Source organism: Monodelphis domestica, chromosome 7 (assembly GCF_027887165.1).
Source record: "Monodelphis domestica isolate mMonDom1 chromosome 7, mMonDom1.pri, whole genome shotgun sequence".
NCBI classification, from domain to species: Eukaryota; Metazoa; Chordata; class Mammalia; order Didelphimorphia; family Didelphidae; genus Monodelphis; species Monodelphis domestica.
The window spans coordinates 87885849-87909505 of record NC_077233.1 but is presented as its reverse complement, the minus strand read 5'-3'; the positions used below and the strand labels follow the sequence as shown (position 1 = coordinate 87909505).

Genomic DNA, 23657 nt, shown 5'->3' with positions numbered 1-23657 from the left:
ATGTGTCCAAGTCTTTCCCTGGACTCTAATTCTGGTTTTTAGATACTTTTGCCCAAATTTCCCCATCTCTGAGGACTTTTAAAATTAAGTGCTAATTTCACTTTGAGAGCTCTCTCTAAGGGATCCCCAGGCCCCCTGGGGTGAGAAGATCCTAACATCCCTCTTTTCCCTCTAGAAAAGGACATGAGATCAAGATAGCCATGATCCTTGAGTGGTACGGTCAGCCACCAACAGGAAGTTGGGAGGGTGTGAACTGTCCCATCAACCCAGTTATGGTTGATCTGATCTTCTCACCACAAAGCTGGCCAATTGTCTAGGGGAAAGATTGCTGGCACCCTTCCACTATTCTGCTTCCTTGGGACAGTTTCTGTTGTCTTCCCAGCTCAGAAGGCACTTCTTGAACCTTGGAGCCTGGGGTCCAGGAACCCCATGGGCAGAGATGGTGTAGGAGGCCTGAAGTCAAGGTCAGCCTGTCCTACGTCCTTGAATGTTTTGTCTCTGCCCTTAGTGAAAAGAGAGATGCTGAAGGCAGGGCTTTGAACATCCATGGAGCTAGGCCAAGTTCCCTTCCCTACTCCCTCTTTTTTTGTGCCTCCCCAACCCCCACTGTGGGGGAGAAAAGAGAAAGGAGAGCACTAATGAGGCTTGGAGCATCTTTGAATCTTGCAGCCCCGGAGGTCTGCCTGTGTGTGTGTGCACCACTTTGTATGTGCTCTTCTCTCTGTGCCTGGCTCCAGTGATGCCTTCTTGATCTAAAGCTCAGGATACTGACGAACCTGCAGTGGCTTGACAGCAGCCTGCCAGTTTTCCATTTCAAAAGGGAGTAACAATCTGGGGGAATCCTATTAAGGGGAGAAAACTGGAGGAGAGGAGAGGAACGGAATGAAACCTGGGGAGGAGTTGCGGGGGGGGTGGATAGTTCTAGCAGCACATCTGAGGATCTAAGGGAAGGGGACAACAACTGCCCCTTGGAAGAATCTTGGGCCCTGAAATTCCCCCAGGGATTCCAGCCCTGACTGGGAGCAGCCTGGCTGCCTGGCAGAGAACCCTGACTGTCCTTGGAAGGATCCCCAAAGGACTGTGTTTGTTTAGCTCTATGAAGAGCCCAGCAGCTGGGATGATCAAGCCAGTTCCCAGTTTGTGGATTACAAACTGCTGGGCCCCCTCCCACCCCCAGGCCTTATTCATTAGTCTTGCCCATAAAGCTGGGGCCCCTCAGGTGACTTCAGGCTAGATACTAGACCTACAGCCTTTTTTTTCTAATTGAATTTTTTTTTCTATTACAGAAACAAGTTCTGACAATTTTTTCCTGACATTTTGCCATTCAGAGTCTCTCCTTCCCTCCCTCCTTCCCCACCTCCTTCCTGAGGTGGTGAATAGTCTAATATAGGTTATACCAGTGCTTTCATGCAATACATATTTCCATATTCCCCATGTTGTGACTGGAGACACATGTTAAAGATCTGACTAAAAAAACAAAAACAAAAACTCATGAAGTGATCAGACTCCCAACAGTTCCTTCTTTGGCTATAGGGAGCATTTTTCATCATGAGTTCCATGGGGTTATCTTGGGACCTTGTTTTGCTAATAATAGTTTAATCCTTCACCATTGATCATCTTAAAATATTTCTGTTACTGCATATACTGTTCTGCTCACTTGGTTCTGCTCACTTCACTTTGCATCAGTTCATATAAGTCTTTCCAGGTTTTTCTGACCCTGTTCATCATTTCTTTTGGAGCAATAGTATTCTATTACAATCGTATACCATAACTTGTTCAGCCATTCCCCAGTTGATGGACATCATCCCCCTGCCCAGTTTCCAATTCTATGCCTTTACAAAAAGAGTTGCTAGAAATGTTTTTATATAAGTAGGTCCTTTTTCTTTATCTCTGATCTCTTTGGGATACAGATCCAGTAGTGGTATTGCTGAGTCAAATAGTGCAAATAGTTTTATTTGAGCCTGGTTCCACATTGATCTCCAGAATGGTTCAGTTCACAGATCTACCAACAGTGCATCAGTGTCCCAATTTTCCCACATCCTCCCTAACATTGATCATTTTCCTTTTTGATCATATTGGCCACTGATCAGTGTGAGGTGATGTCCTCTAGTCTTCTTTAACTGCTCCCTGCTTGCTTCTTCCTTGTAAGCCTTTGAGGGTGTACCTTATCTGCCCAGTAACACAAGTACCTTGTCTATTTCTCTCCTCATTCACTCTCTACTACCCTGCACATGCTACTTTCCAGTCAAGTGGTCTGCTTCCTGGGCCCAAGACCTGCTGTCCCATCTTGTGCCTCATCTACCTCTTTAATTCTTCAAGTCTTGGCTTAGGCGCCCCAACTTCTGGAAAACCTTTCCCATCCCCACTAGTCACTAATACTCTCTCAAATCATCCTGTGTTTAGTTGCCTGTTTACAAGCTAAATCTTGCAGTAGAATGTAAGTGCCTTTAGGGCAAGGACTGTTTGTCATTTCTGGCTTTTTATCTGATCTTTGCACATAATGAGGCTTAGAGGCTTGCTTGTAAAATGAAGGGGAAACAGGCAGTGGAGACGCCCCACAAGCAAAGGGGCTGGGACTGCTTCTACTGCCCTGGCCTTAACATGCACTCCTAGTCTTCTCTCTATATAGTCATTTGCTGTCCATGTTGTGCCAGTCCTGCCCATTGTGCCAGGACTAAGGGCAGGGCTTCTCCCTTACCAGGAAGGTACTCTTGGGCACTGGACATTAAAGTGTTAGAGCTGTGCTTACCAGCCCAAGGCTCAGGTGAGCAAATCAACCCATAGTTGGCTTCCAACTGATTGAAGCCATTCCCAGGGTATGAGTCATGTAGAGTTAACATCTGCTCAGAACCTCCAGGACATACAAGCTTCTGTCATTGTACAGGTTGCTATGGTTCGGGCATCCGGGACCTTGCTAGGGTTGAGCTGATGAGACTTGATGTAGTATAAGGAACCCAAGAAATGAAGGCCAGCAGTGTCAGCTCCTCTCACCATCCCCTGGCCCAGTGATAATTCATTAGGGGAGGTGGTACCTGCCAAGGTCATAGAAAGCAGTTGCTCCTCTTTTATTCTAAGGCTCTGTTCCCAGAACTCTCTTCCCACCCCCCTACCCCCACCCTCCCAGCTGGATGCTCTCATTTTTGTCTCTCATATCTCCCTAATCTGGCAGTGCTACCTGCTGATCGGCACTGTTTTCCCCTGTTAGTCAGGCTTGGTATAATATGGAACAGAGATAAAGTTTCTCACTCAGGTGATACAACCTCAGAGTTTATTGAATGATAGACACACTCTGGGGACACAATTGTAAAAGAAAGCTACTGTATGCATGTACATGCCACTACTGCCTGATGGGTCCTCATGTAGGGTCCAGGAAGCAAAGTCAAGTGTATAACTGGATCCAAAAGGTTGGCCATGACCAGACAAACAGTCTGACCACTGGATGGACCACTGGTGATAGGTGTCTTTTATACTGGGTTTTATGCTAAGTTAAACAAATTAAGGTGGCCACTCTGATCTGGGATAAGCAAACCTCCTCTCCCCTTTGAATGCACCTATCATGAGGAAGTGAGAAAACATGAAAGGATAAGATTCCTTTGGAGTCTGGAGGTATTTATTCATCAATCACTCTAGTTATCTCTGTCTGCATGCCCTTCCTCCTCTGGGTGAAAGGCAAATATTCTAATTGGATTGCTCTCTTGGTCCTGGCACAGAAAAAGAGCATGGGCACCAAGAATATGGTTAATAATCAGCCCAGTGGGAAGCATGGGCACAAGACCCAAATTGGAACAGGCTGGTACAGAGGAAAGTAGGCAAAGAGGGATGCCCTCTATCCTGGGTACAGAACCAGGTTCCTCACTCTTTTCCCTCAATACTCTAATAACCTCTAGCCCTTCTTAATAACCCCATGGCACCATCTTGTTTAATTTTTTGAAAGCCAAATAGCTGACCTTCCTTGGTCCACTTGTTCAATGCACTTTCTGTGTCCATTGTTTTATTCTGGTGCTGGGAGAGAAATCCCTATACTAAAGGATTCCATATTCTAGTAGGGAAGTAAGATATGGATCCACATAACTATACCAAGAGGCAGAATATACTAAGAGCCAAAAGAGAGATGCAGAGAAGGATCTTTTAGCAATCCAAAAACATTTTTGGTTAGTGAGCAGCATTTGAATCACAATATCATCTTAAGGAATGGGTCAGGCCTCCAGTTGAAGATGGGTGGGAATTCTAGGCCAAGGAAATAATGTAGGCAAAGGCAGGAAAGCAATGGAGCATGTTTGAGGAACGAATCACAGATGGTAGGAGGCAAGACTGGAGGAGAACTTTGAATGCCAACCTTGGAAGTGTGGACTTTATTTGATAGGTAATAGGGAACTATTGAAAACTTTAGGGGGAGGTGATGATACAGTGAGAGTCACATTTAAGGAAGGCAGTTGTTTCACTGTGTATTAGAGGAAAACTAAAGGTCTAACTGGACTAAACAACCAGTTAGGAAGTGGATAGGATAGTCTACGCAATATGGGACAAGAGCTGGTAAAGAATTAGGGTTAGAGTTAAGCTGAAACCTTCTATCCTCAGAGACTCATCAAGAAAAAGGAAAATTCTAGTCTTCATTGGCTTCTGGATTGACCTTTACTGCAAAGTCCCTCTGGTTTTGCTTATTTTACCAGCACTTCACCCAAGAGGATGGATCCCCTTATAGAATACCCCCCCCCCTTTTCCTTCTCCAGCCAGATTGCTCATACCCATACACTTAAGAACTTCTTCCAGTTGGAGAGTTCCCTGGACTGATGATGATGGCAAAAGATGCTTTCTCTAAACTTCTCCCTTTTGCTACTGCTCTCTGGCCAGGCTCCTTCTTCCCTCTACCTTCACCTCTGAGTCATTGACCTCCCGACTGGCTGGAGGCTGCTCTAACTCTTCCCACAGAGAAAGCCCTCTAGGGCAGTCAGTAAACCATCCCTTCCTCTTAAATTAATCTGCAACACTTTAGGGTTCTAACACAGACTTTGTGATGGTCTCCTTTGCAGGCTAAACTTGCTTGGATCTTGCTTTTCAGTGGACTGGGAAACAAAAAGCCAGAGTTCTTGGGAATTATTAGAAAAATTAGGTCCTAGAAACAATAGTCAACTAGCCCTTATTGCCTTATCAATTCACTATCACACTCCACAGTGGCTTTTTCAAACTTTTTCCTCTCTCCCCAAACCTCTCATGACTCCCCCTCTCCCTGCCCTCTGCTAAAACTTTGCCTCCTATTTTATAGACCATTCACTGTGAGCCCCCTCTTTCCCGTCTTCTGTTGCTCAGATGCTTTCAACCACTTCTACCACTCTCTCCTTTTTGACTCCTGTCTCACATGACATAGTGGCCTTACTTCTTACCCAGGAGATGCCCTCTTACCACCCAAAGTGATCCCATTCCATCTCCAGCAGATTGCCCCCACTTCTTTTCAATCTCTCCCCATCTACCATCCCCTTTCCTACTGTCTACAAACATGCTCTTGTCCCATTCCCCCCCTCAAAATGTGATCCTTTCACTTTGCCACTCATTGTCCTATATATCTTCATCCTTTCATAGCTAAACTCCATGAACAGTAGGCACCTCCTCTTTCTGTCCTCCCACTCTCTTCTTAATCTTTTACAATCCAGCTTCAGACTTTCTCATTCTACTAGAAGAGATTTTTCCAAAGTCACCGGTGATCTTATGCCAAATCCAGTGGCTTTTTCTCAGTCCTCATCCTCTTTGACCTTCCTGCAGCCTTTGACCCTCCCGGTCACCCTCCCTTCCTTGATATTCTCTTTTCTCCTGCCCTTTCTGCCTCCTTTACTGACTCCTCCTCCAGGTCATGCCCCCTCCCCACCTCTCTTCTCCCCTACACTACCCTGGTGGTCTCATCTGATCCCTCAGATTTAATGATCATTTCTGGGCTGTTGATTCTCAAATCTGCCTTTCCTGCCCCGACCTCTTTGCCGACCTCCATCCGGTTTGCATCTCCAACTGCCTTTCACACATCTCCAGATGGATGTCCATAGACATCTGAAATTAAATATGAGACTCATTATCATTGCCTCCCCCTTCCCCCCTTCCCTGTCCTGTGGAAAGCCATAGCTTCCTTCCAGCCCCTGGGCTCACAAGCCAGGAGTGCCGAGTCCTCCCTGCCTCTCAGCCCCCACACCCAAGCTGTGGCCCCGGCCTGTTGATTTCACCTTCTGCCCTGTGACACTGAGACCCTGCTGGACTATGGCAGGAGCTGCTGGTGGGGCTGCCTGCCCAGAAGTGGTTTTCCTCCAGTACAGCTTCAGCCATGTCACTCCCCAACTCAGCAAACTCTGGTGGCTCTCCAGCCTCCAGGAGCAAATACAAAATGTCGTTGGGCTTTCAGAACCTTCCATAACCCAACCCCCTCCTGCCTCTCCAGTCTTCTTACTCCCTCCACGTTCTCTTTGATCCAAGATGCTGGCCTTCTGGCTCTCCCCCATACCTGGAACACTTACCCTCCTCACCTTTGCCTCCTGACTTCCCTGGATGGCTTTAAATTCCAACTAAAATCATACCTTCTCAGGAGGCTTTTCCCAACTCTTAATTCTAGTGCCTTCTCTCTGCTGATTTTCAGACATTTTTCAATCATGTCCAACTCTTCATGACTCTTTTGAGGTTTTCTTAGCAAGGATACTGGAGTGGTTTGCCATTTCCCCAACTCATTTTATAGATGAGGAAATTAAGACAAACAGGTCAAGTGACTTGTCCAAGATCACACAGCAAAGTGTCTGAAGTAACATTTGGTCTCAGATCTTCCCAACTCTAGGCCAGTGCTCTATCCACTGCTGCTACCTAGCTGTCCCTCCCTGTACATTATTTCCTGCTTATCCTGTACCTCACTTGTTTGTATATATTTATTTGCTTGTTGTCTCCCCCATCAGATTCTGAGATCCTTGAAGGCAGATCTTATACCTCTTTTCATATCCCCAGGGCTTAATGTAATGCCTGGCACAGAGTAGGCACTTAATAAATGCATATTGATTGATTTATTGGTTGAACAATCCGGAACTGCCTACTCAAACTGACACCGGAGCCTCCTTAGTGTCTCTAACATGCCCTGTCACCTCACCTACTTTTTTCTTTACTTGACCAGCATTGAAGGAAATTTAGTGATCATCTAATGCAAACCTTTCACATATGTGAAAACTGAAGCCAAGAGAGTTTTTTTTTGTTTTGTTTTTGCACATAGTATCTGTAGAGCCAGCACTAGAACCCAGGTAGCCCGTTGCCCAGTGCAGGGTTCTTTACCCACGTACCACACTGCCTCTCAGGTGAGCTCCCTTCTACTTATTCTCTCAACTCCTTCCAACCAGTTCAAGAATCACAAAACCACAGAATTTTTAGGGTTAGGAGGGACCTCTGGGGCCAGTGAGTCAAGTCTAAATCTGCCTTTTCACCCCTTTGATATTAGGTCTGCCCTCTGGCACCAAACAGAAGAGATCTTGCAGTTGTGAAGGCAGCGTTCATCTCCTTTCCTAAGGTTTCCCTTCTAGCTCACCAGCACAAAGTCCTGGGACATCAGATCAAGGACCTTTTACCATTCGGGTGGCCCCCCTGGATACTCTTAAGCTTAGTCAGCACCCTTCTTAAAGGGTAGCTTCCAGAATTGAAGATAGTACTGGCCCCAGGGGAGGTCTGGCCAGGGAGAAATACAGAGGGATATCACCTTCTCAGTCTTGGAACTCTCTTAATGTACCAGTGGATAGAATGCTGGGCCAGAAGGTCAGGAAGACTCATCTTCATGAGTTCAAATCCAGCCTGACTTTGGTTTTTTCATCTGTAAAATGAGCTGGAGATGGAAATGGTAATCCATTCCAGTATCTTGGTGAAGAAAACCCCAAATGGAGTCATGAAGAGTTATATATAACTGAAATGTCTGAGCAACAACAAATGTAGTCCAAGCTCACCTTAGCATTTTTGACTGCCACATCACACTTGTAACATATTATGCTCGTGGGTTGCTGTTCTTTATTCAGACAGACTGTTATATGTCATACTTGTCAAGCTGATTTCTGAATCCAAGATAAGACTACATTGATCTCTATTGCATTTCATCTTATTAAACCATGTCCTTTTCTTTCTCCTTTTTTTTAACCCTTACCTTCTTAGAATTGTATCAGTTCCAAGGCAGAAGAGGGGTAAAGGCTAGCTAGGCAGTTGGGACTTGGCCAGGGTCACACAGCTAGAAAGTTGTTTGTTTTTTTTGAAAACTAGATCCAGGTTCTTAACCCAGCGTCCACAGAACATTCCACTTCCATGGATAGATAGACTTCAGGGCATCCATGAACTTGGATAGGAAAAAAAATGACATCCTCACTAACTTCTGACTGAAATTTAGTATTTACTCTAGTTATTTAAAAATGGCATTCCAAGGTATTTATGGCCTTTACCAGAATACCAAAAGGGTCTATTACACAAAAAAAGGTTAAGAATCCTTGGCTCCGACTCTGCCCTTTGCAGATCTTTTTTGGATCCTATCCATCACTCCATACTAGCTATCCCTCTGCACCGTTGGTGAGCATGCCCTCTATGCTTTTGTCCAAGTCGATGATAAAAATATTAGATGGAACAGAGCCAAGCACAGATCCCTGTGCTCCATTAGAGACCCTCTCCCAAACCGACATATCAGGCAGTCTCTCTCTCTCTCTCCCTCTCCCTCCCTCCCTCCCTCCCCGTTCCCTAGAACAGGCCCATGAATTCTTATTGCCCATGACTGAACTTGGTTCTTATCCTGCTTATTCTAGGGGCTGCCAACCCTAGCCTTTAGCTATCTTCACATTCCCCAGGTAAAACTTAAGGAACCTGTTCCCCATGCCTCATGTTACAGCCCTGTAGCTTGGACCCAGATGATCCAGAGAAAGAGTTGATATCAGAACTGGGCAAATTATGAAAAAAAGAAAAGTCATGATAACTCTGGGGTTATAGCCCCAGGAGAGGTCAACCATATCCCTTAGAGGAGGCCCTGCTACTTCATGGGCTCAGTTTGCCTTGGTTTACCTCCCTAAAGAGTCTACCCAGTCAAGGATGGGAGAGGGGCCCACCTACTCCACAATGCCTCCATTTACACAGAAGACCCCAGAGAGAGAGACTGAGTCCCCTGGACAGTGTCAGCCTACCTGCTGAGAGGACTGATGCTATCATAGGAAACTCAGTGCCTACTCTGCTCCCTCCTCCTCTCCCCTGATTGCCCAACTGTCCTTTCCTGCTGGCATTTATACCTCTCCTGGTTTCTAGTTGCTTTGCTTCATGGCTCCATCTGCATAGAACAGCTTTCCCCTCTGCTGGATAATCAATCAGCCACTTTTCCATCAGCCTAGGCACAGGATGGGAGGGTTGAGCTGACCCAAGGTCCTTGGCTTTTCTCCTTCAAAGGACACAGCCCATGTTAGTTGCCATTTTAGACTTCCCGGTCTTCCCTCCCAAGTGATTAGGCCTGCCTCTACCATTTGGAACTATGGTGCTGTCCAAAGAATTTTCCAGAGAGGCCTGCCTTCCTAAATGAAAAAGGGGAAAAAAGGATATTTTCCCAAAGCAAGGAGGTTCCTTGTGACCCAGGATACCATCAGCAAGGTGACCAATACATCCCTGAAGCTTGAGACCATCTGCTGAATTCCATCACAATCACAATCCTTTCTTTCCTTTCCCAGCAGCCCTCCCTTCTTTTAGCTCATGCCAGGTCCCCAAAGCCCCCTTTGGCTCTGCTGGGCAGCTCCCTGGGGATAGGGGAAAGGTTTTGATGATGTCCAAGCTGTAGAATGTGGAGAGAAAGAGAAGGGATGGTTCTCTGGGCATCCACTAGGGTTTGAGAGGCTGCCTGAAGGCTGGTAGAGGCAAGTTCATGGTGTCATTTTTTTCCCTGCCCTTCCCTTAAGCCCATCACTTCTCAGCATTGGGGAGCTTGACAGTCTGTGCCCTGAGTGGAAGTGTCCCCCTTTTCCCACCTCTCCTTTTCTCTCACTTGCCAGCTGCCACCAACCTCCCTCCTTGGTCTCTCATGGGGAGTTGGGCCCAGGGCAGCTCCAGGAGGCTGAGCCAAGGTGTAAATTGCATGGCAGGCTGCCTTTTCTGAGGTGAAAATGAAAAACTGGGAGGCGGTGGTGGGGCCCCTAGGCTCAGCAATGGCTTCTTCCTGGCCTTCCCTGCCTCCTCTCTTTCCTTCTCTCTTTGCATCTCTACAGTAGTTTCCTCAGCTGCTTGTTTCATTCTTGGAGCATCTCCTCCCTTCTCACCCACTTCTGTGCCTTCCTCAGCCTTGTCTCTCTGACCACATTCCCTTCATTCCCTGCACACTCTCCCCCGTATTTCTTTCTCCCTTCTGGTCCTCCTGATGGTGGACAGAGCACCTGGTCTGGAGGCCGCCCTCCAGAGGGGGTGTATTTTGAGACGTTTAATTTTAATACACCATTCCCCATTTCCTGCTTGGCTTTCCAAGCTGTTTAATTTTAACTTGGCCAGCTTTCCCCCCCTGCCAAGCAGGGACCCTGTGGCCAGTGGGAACAGGGCTGAGAGGAGGAAACAGAAGGTCCCAGGGTAAGATAATGATGACAGGCTGCATTTGTTGGGCAGCCTCCCTGCTGAGGTATCTCAAAGCCCTTTGCACATGCCACATAGAGGGTCTGTCTAGGGATGCCCAGGCAGGCACCCCCATGTAGATGCATGGATGTGTTTGTACGTTTCTTAGTATGCTGGGTAGATATGGGGGTGTGTATATAGCAGGGTCTGTCTATATAATTAAAAATAAATATGCATCACTTCACCCACCACTGAAATGCCACCACCCTTGGGTAGGATGCAACAGCTGTTTACCAGCTGGATGATTGTGCTGCCCAGGGACTCCCACCATGGTAGTCCTGGAAGAGAGGGGAGACAGACAGGCCTGGGTGGGCATGGGCAGAGGGTCCATATCTTTTTTCCCAAGTAGTTCCTTGCTCAGGCCTCTTCCTCCAAGCTGAGATGGGGAGATGGCTAGCTTAAGGACGTTCTCTAGTTTGGGGGGATGGGCAAGGGGAGGGGGAGAGTGTTCTTCCTCTTGCCACTGAACCAGCTGTCTGTGGTTGCACTCTTCATCTGGCACACCTTGAAAAAGACCTAAGACACCCTTCTATCTCAGGGCCCCATAATGCTTTCCTGGCATGTGGATCTGGCCCTGACCTCTCTCACTGCTACCCTCCCTTTGGGGCTCTGAAGGTCCCCTTTAGTGATCAATCATCCCTTTGGCTGCTTTGTGCCCATTTCATAGTACCCTCTGTCTATAGCAGGATCTGTTCCAGGGCCTAGCCAGCAATCTGGAAGGAAGCAAGGACATTGCGACAGAATTGTTTGTCTCCAAGAGAAGCTTGATCTGTTGACTCTCCCCCAGGGCCCAGTGACCTGCCCTGCTTTGAGGTCCCTGAATACCACCACCATTCTGGACAGCTCTGTACACAATTAGCAAAGCTAGGCCCCACCTTACCACCACCTCTAATGGACTCTGACCACTACAGCCAGCTCTGTACCTCGCTCTCCCTGTCTTTCCTGCCCAGTACTTAGAGTCATATGCCTGATACCCTTGTGGCTGAGCTAGCTTCTTTCTTCCGACTTGGCTCTCGTCTCCCATTAACTCAAGTGGGAGGTGAGGGCTCTTCACTTCTCTCTTAACCTTCCTCCCATCCCCTGGTTTTAATGATCATCTGTCTCTGTGCAGATGATGCCCAGGACCTACCATCCCCAGGTCCCTTATCCTCTGGCCACCTCGCTGCCCCCAAAAGAACCTCTTAATTCCTGCTTCGAGCCTCTCCCTTCTCCAGTCCATCCTGTCCTTGCTGTCAGGGTCATTTTTGGAAAGCCCAGGTCTGACTCTCTCTGCTCCCTGTCCACCCCCATGCACTACATTCTAGTGGCTCCCTAGAACCTCTGGGATCAAATCTACAGACCTCTATTTGGTATCAAAAGCTTTCCAACCTGAGCCCTCCTTGTCTTCTCAGGCCTTTAGGACATGTCATCCACTCAACGGTGGTTCAGCTGACTTACTGTTCCTTTCGTGACATTCCATGAGTGTCTTTGCCCTCAGTTCTTCTCCCATCTCCGGAATGCCCTCCCTCCTGGCCTCTACCACTTAGAATGCCTGGCTCAGACTGCTAATGCCTTCCCCTTAGAGATGTGCACTCTTGGATGGACCTCAGTATGCCCAAGTCGTCTCCTCCATTAGAATGTGAGCTCCTTGAGGGCAAGGACTGTTTCTGTCTTTCTTCATATCCCCAAGTACTGAGGCAACTGCCTAGAGTACATAGTAAATGCTCAATTAATGTTTATTGACTTATCGCTTAATCAATTGATTGACAACCCAGAACGTAATCTCTTCTCTGGCATTCCTCCAGCAAGTCCTAATAAACATATGGTATGGCTGCATCCTGAACCTCCCCAACCAAGGCCTAACAACAATGCATCATGGGAAAAGCAGTCAGTTGCCTTCCCCCTTAAGCCCATCACCCCACTTCTTTCTCCTGACCACAGCAGCAGAAGCAGCCAACCTCTCCCTTACTTTTATTGCCTTTGGCTCACAAGGCATCTCTGTGGATGACCCTTAGATGATGTCCAGGACTAGAGGAAAGCATCTCTCATTATGAAGAGGTTAAGTGACCTACTCAGTATCACAGAGGGAGTAGAAGTGACAGAAACAGGATTCTGGGATACCCCCCTGGCTGCAGATACCACAGCCCCTGGTGCCCTTTGGAGTCAGTGCTATCTCTGTCAGCCTGGATCTGTGGAAAAGAGGGTAGTTAGGTATTTAGGGGCAACGGACAGTAGATAAGGGTGCATTGTATCCTCTTTTGTCTTCACCTTTCTCTTGTCCCCCAGGCGCTGGTATCCAGAACGAACAAGTGTCTTTGACATCCTGTCTTCTTCCCCTTTCCCTCAAGTGTAAATTTTGACAGGACTTGGCTTGTGTTTTAATGACTTCAGTTTGAGCTGTAAATGAAATTTAATTAGTTTGGTGCCACACTCTGACAAAGCAACTCCCTGGGCAGAGTAAGGAGCAAAACCAGGGTGTCAGGGTGGCTCTTGGCAGAAAAGGAAGACTTCTCCAGGGCCCATTTTGGGTAGTGGGATAGGCTGGAGGCAGGGACATCTGATGGGGAGAGGCAGAGACTGGGAGAGCAAAGGTTTCCCATGTGCAGTGCCTAAGAGAATCCAAAGAAAAGGGGGGGGGGGGGGGGCTGGGCCTGCCAGACCCTTGGTTTTTTCTCTCTTCTCTGTTCCTCTGTTCTCCCTGATGATTTTGAGATGGAAGCCATGGGAAGGATAGAAGATATGGTTTCCATGGCAACGGGGCTGTCCATAGCCAACAACTTCAGAGCCTAGACTCTCCCAGGGAGGCAGATGTACTGAACAGCCATGGAGCTGCCCCCCTTCATGGCAAGGGGTTGAGGGAGGGCAGGTGGTAGAGGATTGCCCATCATGGCCATCCAGGACCTTAGAGAGAGGGGCCACAGAGGACCAAAAGGTTAGGTTTCCTTCTTGTCCTCAGACCTTTCTGAAAAGTGGGATGGTCTGGGAGGAGGGGCAGGTCTCTAGGAAACCTGGTGAGCTGGAGCTTCAGCCTCTAAGACTGTCCTGAGCAGCCAGATGATCAGTGGGCCTTACATGGCCTTTTGAAGGATTAGCACCATCATGCCAGCTCTATCTCAGGCTCCAGCTGTGGGGCAGTCATGCCCGCTGCTGCCCTTTGCACCAGCTGGAGGCCCAGGGCTGAGCCAGAGACACTGAGAAGGTCAGTCATTAACTGGACCCCAGGGGGTCAGTCAAGCCTGTTTTCTTTGTCCCACCCTCCCCAACTGTGGCCGCCTGCTGATGAGGCAAGAACCTACCTATCATTCAGCCCTGTTCTCTATTCTCTCCTCCTCAGAGCAGAGTTTTCACAGCAGGTCCCAAACTCCCCTTTCCAGGGAAGGGTAAGAGTGCCAGGAGATCCCCATCAAGAAGAAAAAAGTGGAGGCTGGTGGCCCTGAAATGGGGTTTCCTCCCCACTCCAGTACCAGGGGTCTGTCTCTGGTCTGCTTTCTGATCAGCTTGTGCATGGATTCCTCTTTCTCCTGATCCCTGATGTTGGGGTGTTCGGGTCAAGAGCTGTAGCCTCAGTTTGCAAAGGGCCCTTAGCCCAACCTGGTTATGCCTGATTGGTTTTCTGATTTGAAAGTCTTCAGTCAGGTAGAGGAAGCAGTCATATCTTCCCTCCTTTCTCCCTAGAAAAAGAGAAACCTGTGTTCTCTCACTCCTTTCTGACTCCAAGATGAGGAGTAGAGTCCTGGGAGTGGCCTTTCTCCACTGGGCGATAGTTCTCTTGTGGCATCTCAGTGGAAGGAGGGCTCATTTGGGAGCTGGAAGTGAGTGCTGCCGACTGCTATAAATAGCCCTGTTGTGAAGGTTGACAGCGTTGAGGCCTGCACAGTAATCTTCTCTGCGATCTGGAGGGTAATTGTCTTCCTGGAGCAGGAAGAGGCTTGGCTCTGAGCTCTCATCCCCAGGACACCCTCCCGATTGCTCTCGCCCCTCCAGCCAGAGAGCAGCCTGGTCCAGACAGCTTTCGTGGAATGGGCAGAGGAGAGTGTGATTTGGGGATTTGGGGAGTCTTGAAGTTCAAGCTGCCTAGAAACTCACCCACAGGCATTAGAGAGGTGATATTCTCCCAGGCCAACCTCCTTATCTCTAAACCGTTCTCCCTGTCTCACCAACCTCAACCCTTTGAGAGGGCTCAGCAACTATGGCTCTGATCCCAGGTGTGGAGAGGAGGGACCCATTCATTTCCTGTCTTCGGAAGTTGGCGTAGGCTTGGGAAGAGGTTGAATAGCGATTGTGGGCCCATTTATCTCACTCATGCCCCTCTCCCCAGAGTCACACTTTGTAAGGTGGCTTCTTTCATGACCAAGCCCCTTTCCAAAGTCTCTCTGTAGGAGGGGCAGGCAAGACCTTGAATGCCTACAGCTCATGGGCACTATTCCTACCAGTGCTGAACAGTGTCCAAAGTGGAGCAGAGGCAATGCCCGAGAATCAAAGAATCTTCTTGAGCTGAAAGTACCTGCCAAGGGTGGGTTCTGCTGACTGTAAGTCAGAAGGGCACCAGGAATGGGACTCTAGCTTAGAACAGGGGTTCCAGATTTCCGGAGCCTCTCTCCTGCTTTACCCCTTTGCCTAACTGACCTCCTGGGATGGATCATAAACAGGTGGAGGAAATATTAGGCTTAGAGTGGCTGCCTTCTGAGCCCGCCCAGTAAAAGCAGTTCCTTTGGAACTCATAGAATTGGAGAACTGAAAGGAATTTTAAAGAAGATGATAGAGAAAACTGGGTTCTGTTTTTGTTTTTAAGTATCAAGTAAATCACAATAGTAATGATTTTCTTGCTTGTCCATATCCCCTTCAAACCTTCCCTCTACTCTTTCTGGTCAGTTTTTAAATGTTTCACTAATGTTCTATCTTTTCTTTTCTCTTATTTTTAGACCTTACCTTCTGTCTTAGAATCTAAACTGGGTATCGTTTCCAAGGCAGAAATTCTGTAAGAGCTAGGCAATTGGGATTAAGTGACTTGGTCCATGATTACACAGCTAGGAAGTGTCTAAGGCCATATTTTAACCCAGGACCTCCCATCTCAGACTTGGCTTTATTCACTGAGCTACCTCACTGCCCTGATGTTCTTTATTTCCCTTCTTTATTACTTGTATTACCCACCAACTCCTACCCTTCCTTCATCCTCAGACCCTTTCTTGGGACCAGTAAACACAGTCCACAAAATCAGCCACCCTCAAAGGTTAGCTCTGCCCACAGATGTCTCTTTATGTACCCCACTCCTAGGTACCTCTTCCCATGCTTCCTCACCACCTAGGCCATATGGTCCCCATCTCCTGCAGGCCAGTACTGTGAGTAATAGGGATGTGCCTGGCTTCTTACCCTTCCCTTTTCTTCCTCCCCTTGTCCAAGGAGCGGAAGCTCTGTGCCCATCCCAGACTGGAGATCTACCAGCAGGACCAGATCCACTTTGTGTGCCCCCTGGCTCGACAGGGTGACTTCTATGTGCCTGAGGTGAAAGAGACAGAACGCAAAAGCCGAGCAGCTGCTGAGGCTGATGACACCCAAACTGATGTCACAGGTACTTGGGAAGTTGGCGGTGGGGGAGGGGGGCTGGGGGGACAGCGCTGCTCCTTCCTTGCTGTAGTCAGCACTGCGTGGGTCCCCAGCTGTGTGCTGAGCACTCTGGGGGATATGGAGGAAGGAGTATAGACGTAGTGTTGGCCCTTGGAGACCTTCTGCCCCAATTGGGAAGACAAGACAGACAGCAAATACATTTACTGAATTCTAAAACACTGTCAGCCATACATTGACAAGTGTAGATGAATGAGCCATGCCTGTGAGCAAAGCCTTAAGAAGGCAGGGACTGCCTGGCCACCCTTGAGATGCGATGTACCCACAGAGATGTGTTGGGGCACAGGTTGGTAAGGAGACACGGTGCTGGCACCTTAAGTGGTCAAACAAGGGAAAACTAGTTGGCCTGTAGATCTGGGGAATCGAGAAAGAGAGGTCATGTCTGGGGTGACCAGGGTTGGGAATTCATTCCATCCAGAATCTGCCACCAAGGACTGTACTAGAGCCAGTTTGTACTGCCTAGCTCAGGCCCATTGTTAAATTTTCACCCTGAGCATTTACACCTTGAAATTGGGCCATTGCTACAAATAAAGGCTAGGTTGGGGGAAATGATAAAGATTAAACTTAAAAGGGTACCTTGCATTTTCAGAGAGCCAGTTGTTAAACATACCAGCACACCCCCCTGCCTCTACCACACAGCCACTGCCATTGTCCTACAGGCAATTTAGGAAAACCAGCACTCATCGATTAGTTCCAGGCGTGAGGGGTGGGGTGGAGTGGAGCAGGGGCTATTAGGCACCCAGCCCCTTAGACCCAAGGGGCCAGACCAGACAGTCCTGAGCACAGGCTGGCTATCGACCTCTTGGCCCAGACAAAGGAGGACATTTGCTTTGACAATCCCAAGTGGACCCAAGGGGGCTGACCCTAAGTGGCTCATGTTGTGACCCCTGAAAGGTCGCTGGGGTTCAGAGGAAGAGGGAGGTGTGGCATGGAGGAGACTTAGGCTCCTGCCTGGGGCGCAGAGAGCTTCTGGCTCCCCAGCCACCATCCGCTTGGCCCCATTTCTTTAGCTTAGTTCCTCAGCTGCCAAGGTCACTGGGGAAAGTCTAGGAGAGTACATGTAAGGGGGGGTGCAGCGAGGCAGTGACTTGCTCCCCAGGGGACTGTGTCTAACACAATTAGGTTGATATGCCACTTAATTACCTCCCTGGGGCACAGCCCTGGCCAGCAGGGCCCTCCAGCCAACCTCACACTCCTCGGTGCTCCCACTGTGGGCACAGGACATGGCACAAGGTCAGAGTAGACCTCGGGATGGGAGCGGGTAAGGAGAGGCCAGGCTGAGTCGTGCGCTTCCGATTCCCCCACCCCCATTCCCACCCTAGCCCTTCCTCTCCCAAACATAGCCTGCCAGTGCTCTTGAGGGCCTGCTTGGCACCCTGATCCCTCCTCTGCCCTCCCCCCTCCAGCTGGCTGCAGCCCCCAGGCTCCCTCAGGGGCAGGGCCACGCCTGCACTACACCCCCCCTTGCTCCCTCGCCTGTCTTCAGACCCCCTAGCATAGAGAGAAGATGGGCTCGCCCCTTGCCGACAAGGTCCATCCTGCCCACCCCTGGGCGGGCTGTAGGTTTCCTAACTGCCAGGTGCGTGCCATTCACCCAGCAGTGTCTGGTGGGCGCCTGGCTTGCCTGCAGCTTGGCCTGCCCCTGCCTGTCTCTCCCCATGGCTGGGACCCAGGAGGTGAAAGGGGGTGATTAGCAGGCTCTTGACTGCTATTACATTGATGTATTATTTAGTACCAGGAGAGGAGATGAATATTTGATTGCACATTAAGCTGGCTTCAGGGAGAGGGCCTGGGCATGGGGTTAGGGGTTGAAGAGTGACCATTGTGCTCCTCCTGGAGCAGCTGGAACTCTAGGGATTTGGATCGGGGCCTGCCAGCCCCCCCTCCCCCCCAAGGGAGAGGAGATGGAGGGAGAAGGTTCTCTGCGGGCCCTCTGGGCTGGGCTGCTTACATCCTCCTTTTCTGCTTGGTCAGTGGTGAACTAGAGACAGTAGGAAATGTGGTTCTGTCTGCTCAGTGCCCTGTGGGCTCAGAGAGGGAAGGGAACAGGACCCACCGCTTCCCAGCGACATAGTGGAGGTAGAGAGCCCCCTTGGCATGAGGAGGCCAGACCCAAACGGTTGGCCGTCCAGACAGCAGAAGCAGCGTGCAGCTCAGGTGGGTCCAGGACAGGGAAAGGCAGGGACTTTGCCCTGGCTGTGTTTCTCCCCAGACACACAGGGGCTCTAGCCCCCTCCTAACAACTCAGGTCAAGAGAGCGTGACTCTACCTCCCCTCCTGATACCTCCACTCCAAGTCCTCCCGGTGGTGAGCTGGCCAGGCTCAGCTTGGAAGAGGATTCCTAGAGTACCGAGGCATCCGAAATTCGGACCCCAGCCCCATCAAGGAAGGAGAAGCACAGAGGCCTGGGGTGGGAAGATGTGTGAGGGAGCTCTGTGCCCCCCCATTCCATGAACCCATTCATCCCGAGCATCAGGCCCATCCAGAGTTTTCCCAGCTCCCCCTCTGTTACCGCAGGAGCCACACTTCAGGAAAGAGATGGTCCTTGTTTCCTGTTTCGAAGGCCCCTCCCCTTTGCCTTTGTGCGTGCCCTGCCTTGGCAGACAGGACGGAAGGAAGGAGAACCTCAAGTTGAGGATCACTTTGCTTAGGCTTCTGTTGTGGGACGAGAATAAGCCCAGGAGGAAGGCAGGACATGCGGATGCCTTTCCGGTCCCGCCAAACCTGGGCCGCTCGGGGCAGAGTTGCCTGTGCCAGCTCCCAGACAACATTCTCTTGCTTGTCCCAGACCTCCTAAGTCAGGGTATGGGGCAGAAGATGGGGGTGGATGTGAAAAATGGGCAGCTGGATGGCTGCCAGCTTCCCAACACCCAGATCCCAGGAGAGCCGGTGGGGGAGAAGCGGGAGGGAAGGATGTGACAATTTAATAAGGCTGGAGAAAACCACTCGTCCTCCCCCTCCCCCTCCTCCGCCTCTCCAAATGCTCAGTCTCCTTTGGTCTGCGGCCCTGAGAGGAGAGAGGAGAGTTCTGTGGCTGCTTGGGCTCTGCCGGCCCCCAGGGGCGCTAATTATTATTTAAAGAGACATGTGTTGCTGCTGCTGAGCGGGTGTCCTGCCTCAGGGCTGAGGAAAGCTCGCCTTCTGATCTCTGGGCCCCTGGGATGGGATGGGGGGCAGGGGGGGACCAGCAGGAGATAGGCCATGTCCGCACAAGGAAAGTGACCAAGCGGGTGGGCTCCCGAGGCGGGCAGAGCCCCGAGTTTCTTGCCTTTCCGTCCCTTGTGCCCTTTCATTGGGGCACTGCCAGCATTGGTGCTAATCCACAGGCACCCCTAGGGGCACAAAGATGTAGTGGGGCCACTTAGAGCCCGGCCTTCTCTCTTCTTTGCTGTTCAGCTCACCAGGTGAGGCGCCGCCACCCCAGGAGGCCGGGTTGGGTACGCCGTGGATTCCAAAAAGGAGCAAGGCCCCACGCCGGGGGACTGACCCCGATTCTGGCCCTCTGCTGGGCTCTGGGGGAGGGGGGGTCCCATCCCACTATACTGCCCCAATTTCCAGACAGATCCACCACAGCGCCCCAACCAGGACCAGACAGAAATGGGAGACCAGCCTGAAATTCAGAGCATTTACACCCCCAGCAGCGCCTGGGCTCTGGGCTCTGTCACCATCACCATGGAGACGGGGAACCAGGGAAGCAGTGCATGCACTGAACGCTGCCAACCTCTCACCTTCCCGGTGCTACCACACCTGGCCAGGCACCAGGCTGGATGGGGATCAAGAGCCAGCTCCCCAGTCCTGGCCTCTCTGCCTCTGCAAGAGCCTTCCCCTTCCTCTTCTTCCCATTCATTCCGCAGTCTTGCTCACGAAAGGGAAAGATGGCCAATTTTGAGACAAGGCAGTGCTATAGTGTTTCAGCCTGGAAGTACGACATGTGGATGGGGGAGCGCTCCTTCCCCCACCTCCCTGCTGCTCTAGCCCCATTCACCAGGACGCCTTGGCCCACCCTCCCTCTCTCCTCCTCAGCGGTCCTGATGCCTTGGTGCCTAGTCCGAAGGGCAGAAGGTGGCCTTTAGGGCAGTTAACTGGGGTTTCCCAATGGGGGGGAAGGGGAACTCTTAAAGGACCCCGGCTCTTCTTGGGTCTCAGTAGCCCCCTCTGTGATTCCCATTGGAGCCCTCCGGATAGTCCTGGGGAACAGAGGCTGCTACAGAGGCTCAGAGAGCTCCCCCTTCTCCCCCAGCTCTCAGGGGACATGGCCTGTGCTTTCTCCCAGAGACAGAGGCCTAGTGGGCCTGCCTCCATTCCTCAGCAGCCAGCTGCCACTTTCTCTGGCCCGGGCCTAGTTATGTCTTTTTTCCGTGCAGTCTTTAGCCAGGGGACTTCTCTGGTTTGCTCCCTCCCTAGAGCCAGAGCCAAAGGACAGATAGAGGGAGGGAGAAGGTGGGGACTGCTCCGAATAGGCCTTGCTTCTCCCACCCCACGCTCCCCAGGGCCAAAGAAAGCATTAAGGCTAAGAAAAAGCCAGGTTCGGCAGCCAAGAGCTGAAGGGAGTAGACGGGGCTTTGTGAGAATGCAGAGAACCATAGCTAATGGCGGAAAGGTAGGCCACACTCCCTCCCTCTCTTGATTGTCTAAAGGGCGAGCAGAGGTAGCATCTCTTTTGCATGGCTTTTGCCCTTCTCCAACGTGGACCCCATAGGAGTACCCAGGGCACAAGTGTCCCGTCCGGTGGGCTCAGTCCTGCCTTCAGGCAGCCATTAAGTTTCTCAGAGTAATCTGGGGGGCCAGGCCCCACTAACCAGCCTCTTCCTCTCCCTCCCCTTCAGGAGCTGACACGCTGAGCGACACCAGCTCTGTTAGTCCGGAGGCAGGACCAAGGAGCCGTGAGAACTCTGCCGCCACGTCCACCATGTCCCCCGGTGCGGCTGGCCGCAGCTGGGATGACCCAGACAATCGGAGTGAGCACAGCTACAGCGAGTCAGGGGCTAGTGGTTCCTCCTTCGAAGAGCTCGACTTGGAGGGGGAAGGAGCTTCCGGTGACCGCTTCAGCCATGAGGCCGAGCCTCCCGGGCCCAAGTGGGCCAAGGAGCCCAGCACCCCCGAGAAGGATGAGGAGTAGCCACCCTCCTGGTCAAAGCCTCCACCTCTCAGCCCCCCTCTCTTGGGGCTTAATCAAAGAGGAACTGATCAGATTCATCCTTCCCCATCTCGAGCCTGGCCTTGCTGGCCTGCCTCTTGCCCTTCTCCTCCAGGCCCGGCTCTAAGGGCCAGGGCCCAGTGCGGCCCTGGCTGACCCCGAGGGTCTGTGGAGCGGCTCCCTGCCGTCTCCTGACCAGGTTGGGGGTTTGTCTTACTTCCCCCCACCCCGAGCTCTTTGCTCTCTTCTCCCTCCCTGGCCTGTTCTTCCCAGCCAGCGGAGGGAGCCCAGGCTCTTCCCTCCCATGGGCCCCTCCCTCACCAGTCTCTTTTTCAGACTTACATTGGGACTTTTAGGATCCAGAATAAAGCAGATGATTTTCATTTCATTCAGCCTCAAGCTGCACATTTCTTTACTGGCCCAAGGCCCCAGCAGTCACTGCCGCTCCTGCTCCACAGGCTCCACGAGGGTCACTGCCAGGCCAGCCCCTGGGGAGATGGGCCGGGCCCCAGCAGCCACTGTGTCAGCCCCCTCGCTTGTATTGAGCAGGAAACAGGCCCAGGTCGGTCACAGAGATAGCGGCACATTTGAACCCAGGCCTTCTGACTGGACCCTCCCCATTGGGCCACACGGCCTGCCTGAGGGCCCTTCCCAGTCTGTTGTCAGGCCAGTTCCTGCTTGGCTCCGCGACTGGTAGGAGGGACTCTCTCCAGGCGGCGCTGCAGTGCCCAGACCCTTCTGTCTAGCCTGCATGGCCTGACAGTCAGAGGGGCGGAACTAGATCCTTGGTTCCCTGCAGTGGGTTTTTATTCTACTTTGAAATGATGCCAGAGCATAATGAATAGTGTTGGGCATGGAGTCAGGAAGACCTGGGTTCAAATCCTGCCTCGACGCTAGCTGATTTGTGATACAGCCTCTGGGGCTTCAGTTCCCTCATCTGTAGAAGGAGGACCTCTCCATCTCTGCATGCCAGGGAGTCTGGCTGGATGAAGCTGCCCTTGGGGAGCCTTGGGTGTCCAGCCCCGGGTAGCTGGGGAGGATGAGTGGCAAGAGAAAGGCTGCCCTCTGACCCCTCTCTTCCTGGGGCCACCCACCCCTGCCACCTCTTGGAGGCTACCCCACACCTGATGCACATTGGACCTGGCGCTCCCTCCCAGAATGCCTCTACCCAATGACATCATCTCCGAGTGGGAAGGGATTCCCAGAATGCCTCCACTCAAACCCAAACCTGAACAGGAATCTGTTTCTGGCCTTTGATCCAGCCTGTGTTTGGAGACCTCTAGGGATGGGAGACTCCTTACCGGGCAGTCCAGGCCACCTCTAGGCCCCTCGAGTGATTTTTTCCTTACACTGCATGGAAATTTGCAGACCGAAACTTCCACCCTTTGGACGCAGCAGAATGTGTCTAATGTGACTTCCACAGTGAAGCCCCTCCTCCACTTCCTTCTCCCATTCCCCCATCCCGAGGCTGGGACACCCGCATCCCCAGCGTTGGGTCCGGGAGTCGAGGGGGACAAAGGTGAGAGAGTGGGTGCTGTCCTCCCTCCTCTCGGCACCCCGGCCTGGATGACGATGCTGTAGCGACCCCTGAATGGGGAAAGCCACCTGCCGGAGGAGGAGGGCCGGGCAGGCCGAGAGGCCCCGATTCTCCCACACGCACCCACGCGTGTGCAGGCAGCGCATTGTGGCCCGCCCCTCCCCCAGGGAGCTCCCGCGGATGGGCGCCTTCCGAGGCTCATCCAGCGCTTTGATGGGCGTCATCCCAAGGACCAGGACGGTGTCCCAAAGGCCCGGGCGGCTTTGGGGCACACACAGTCCCTGGCAGATAAAAAACCAGTGCCGTCGTCTGACCAAGGGAGCTCGGGGAGCCCCGGGCGTCCTCCTACCTGTCTAGCTGCTTCTGCGGCTCGGCTCAAGCACTCGGGCCCTCCCCACTGGGGGCCCGGGGGCGGGGGGTGGCCTAAACTCCCAAGTGTAAGCCTGACCCCCCCAGGGAGAAACAATGCCATTTGACAATGGGGACACAGGCCGAGGGCTCTGGGGGTCAGAGGAGGGGGCGCCCTGGGGCAGGGGAGACTATTGAGGAGCCCGGCGGACTCCGTTCAGCACCTGGGCCCGGACAGCTCCGGGGCCTGGAGTCCGCTGGGGCAGCTACGTGCACTACCCTGGGGCGGGAAGCCGAGAAAGTCCGAGAAAGGGGGGGCGAGGGGCTGGAGAGGGCAAGTGGGGAGAAAGGAGGGAGGAAAAGGAGAGGCAAAGGGGTAGATGGAGGAGTGACGGAGCGGGCAGAGCCAGCAGGGAGGGAAGG

At 51.6% G+C, this 23657-nt stretch overlaps 1 protein-coding gene across 1 annotated transcript in view; it reads left to right on the top strand.

The window, feature by feature from the left end:
• TEX264 (testis expressed 264, ER-phagy receptor) overlaps window positions 1-21737 on the top strand; it is a 40405-nt gene extending 18668 nt beyond the window's left edge. The window contains exons 5-6 of the mRNA XM_056804999.1: window positions 15991-16159; window positions 21039-21737. Coding sequence (XP_056660977.1) covers window positions 15991-16159; window positions 21039-21331 — 462 coding nt within the window. The 3' untranslated portion in view covers window positions 21332-21737. The remainder of the gene's footprint in view (window positions 1-15990; window positions 16160-21038) is intronic.
• The last annotated feature ends 1920 nt before the right edge of the window (window positions 21738-23657 follow it).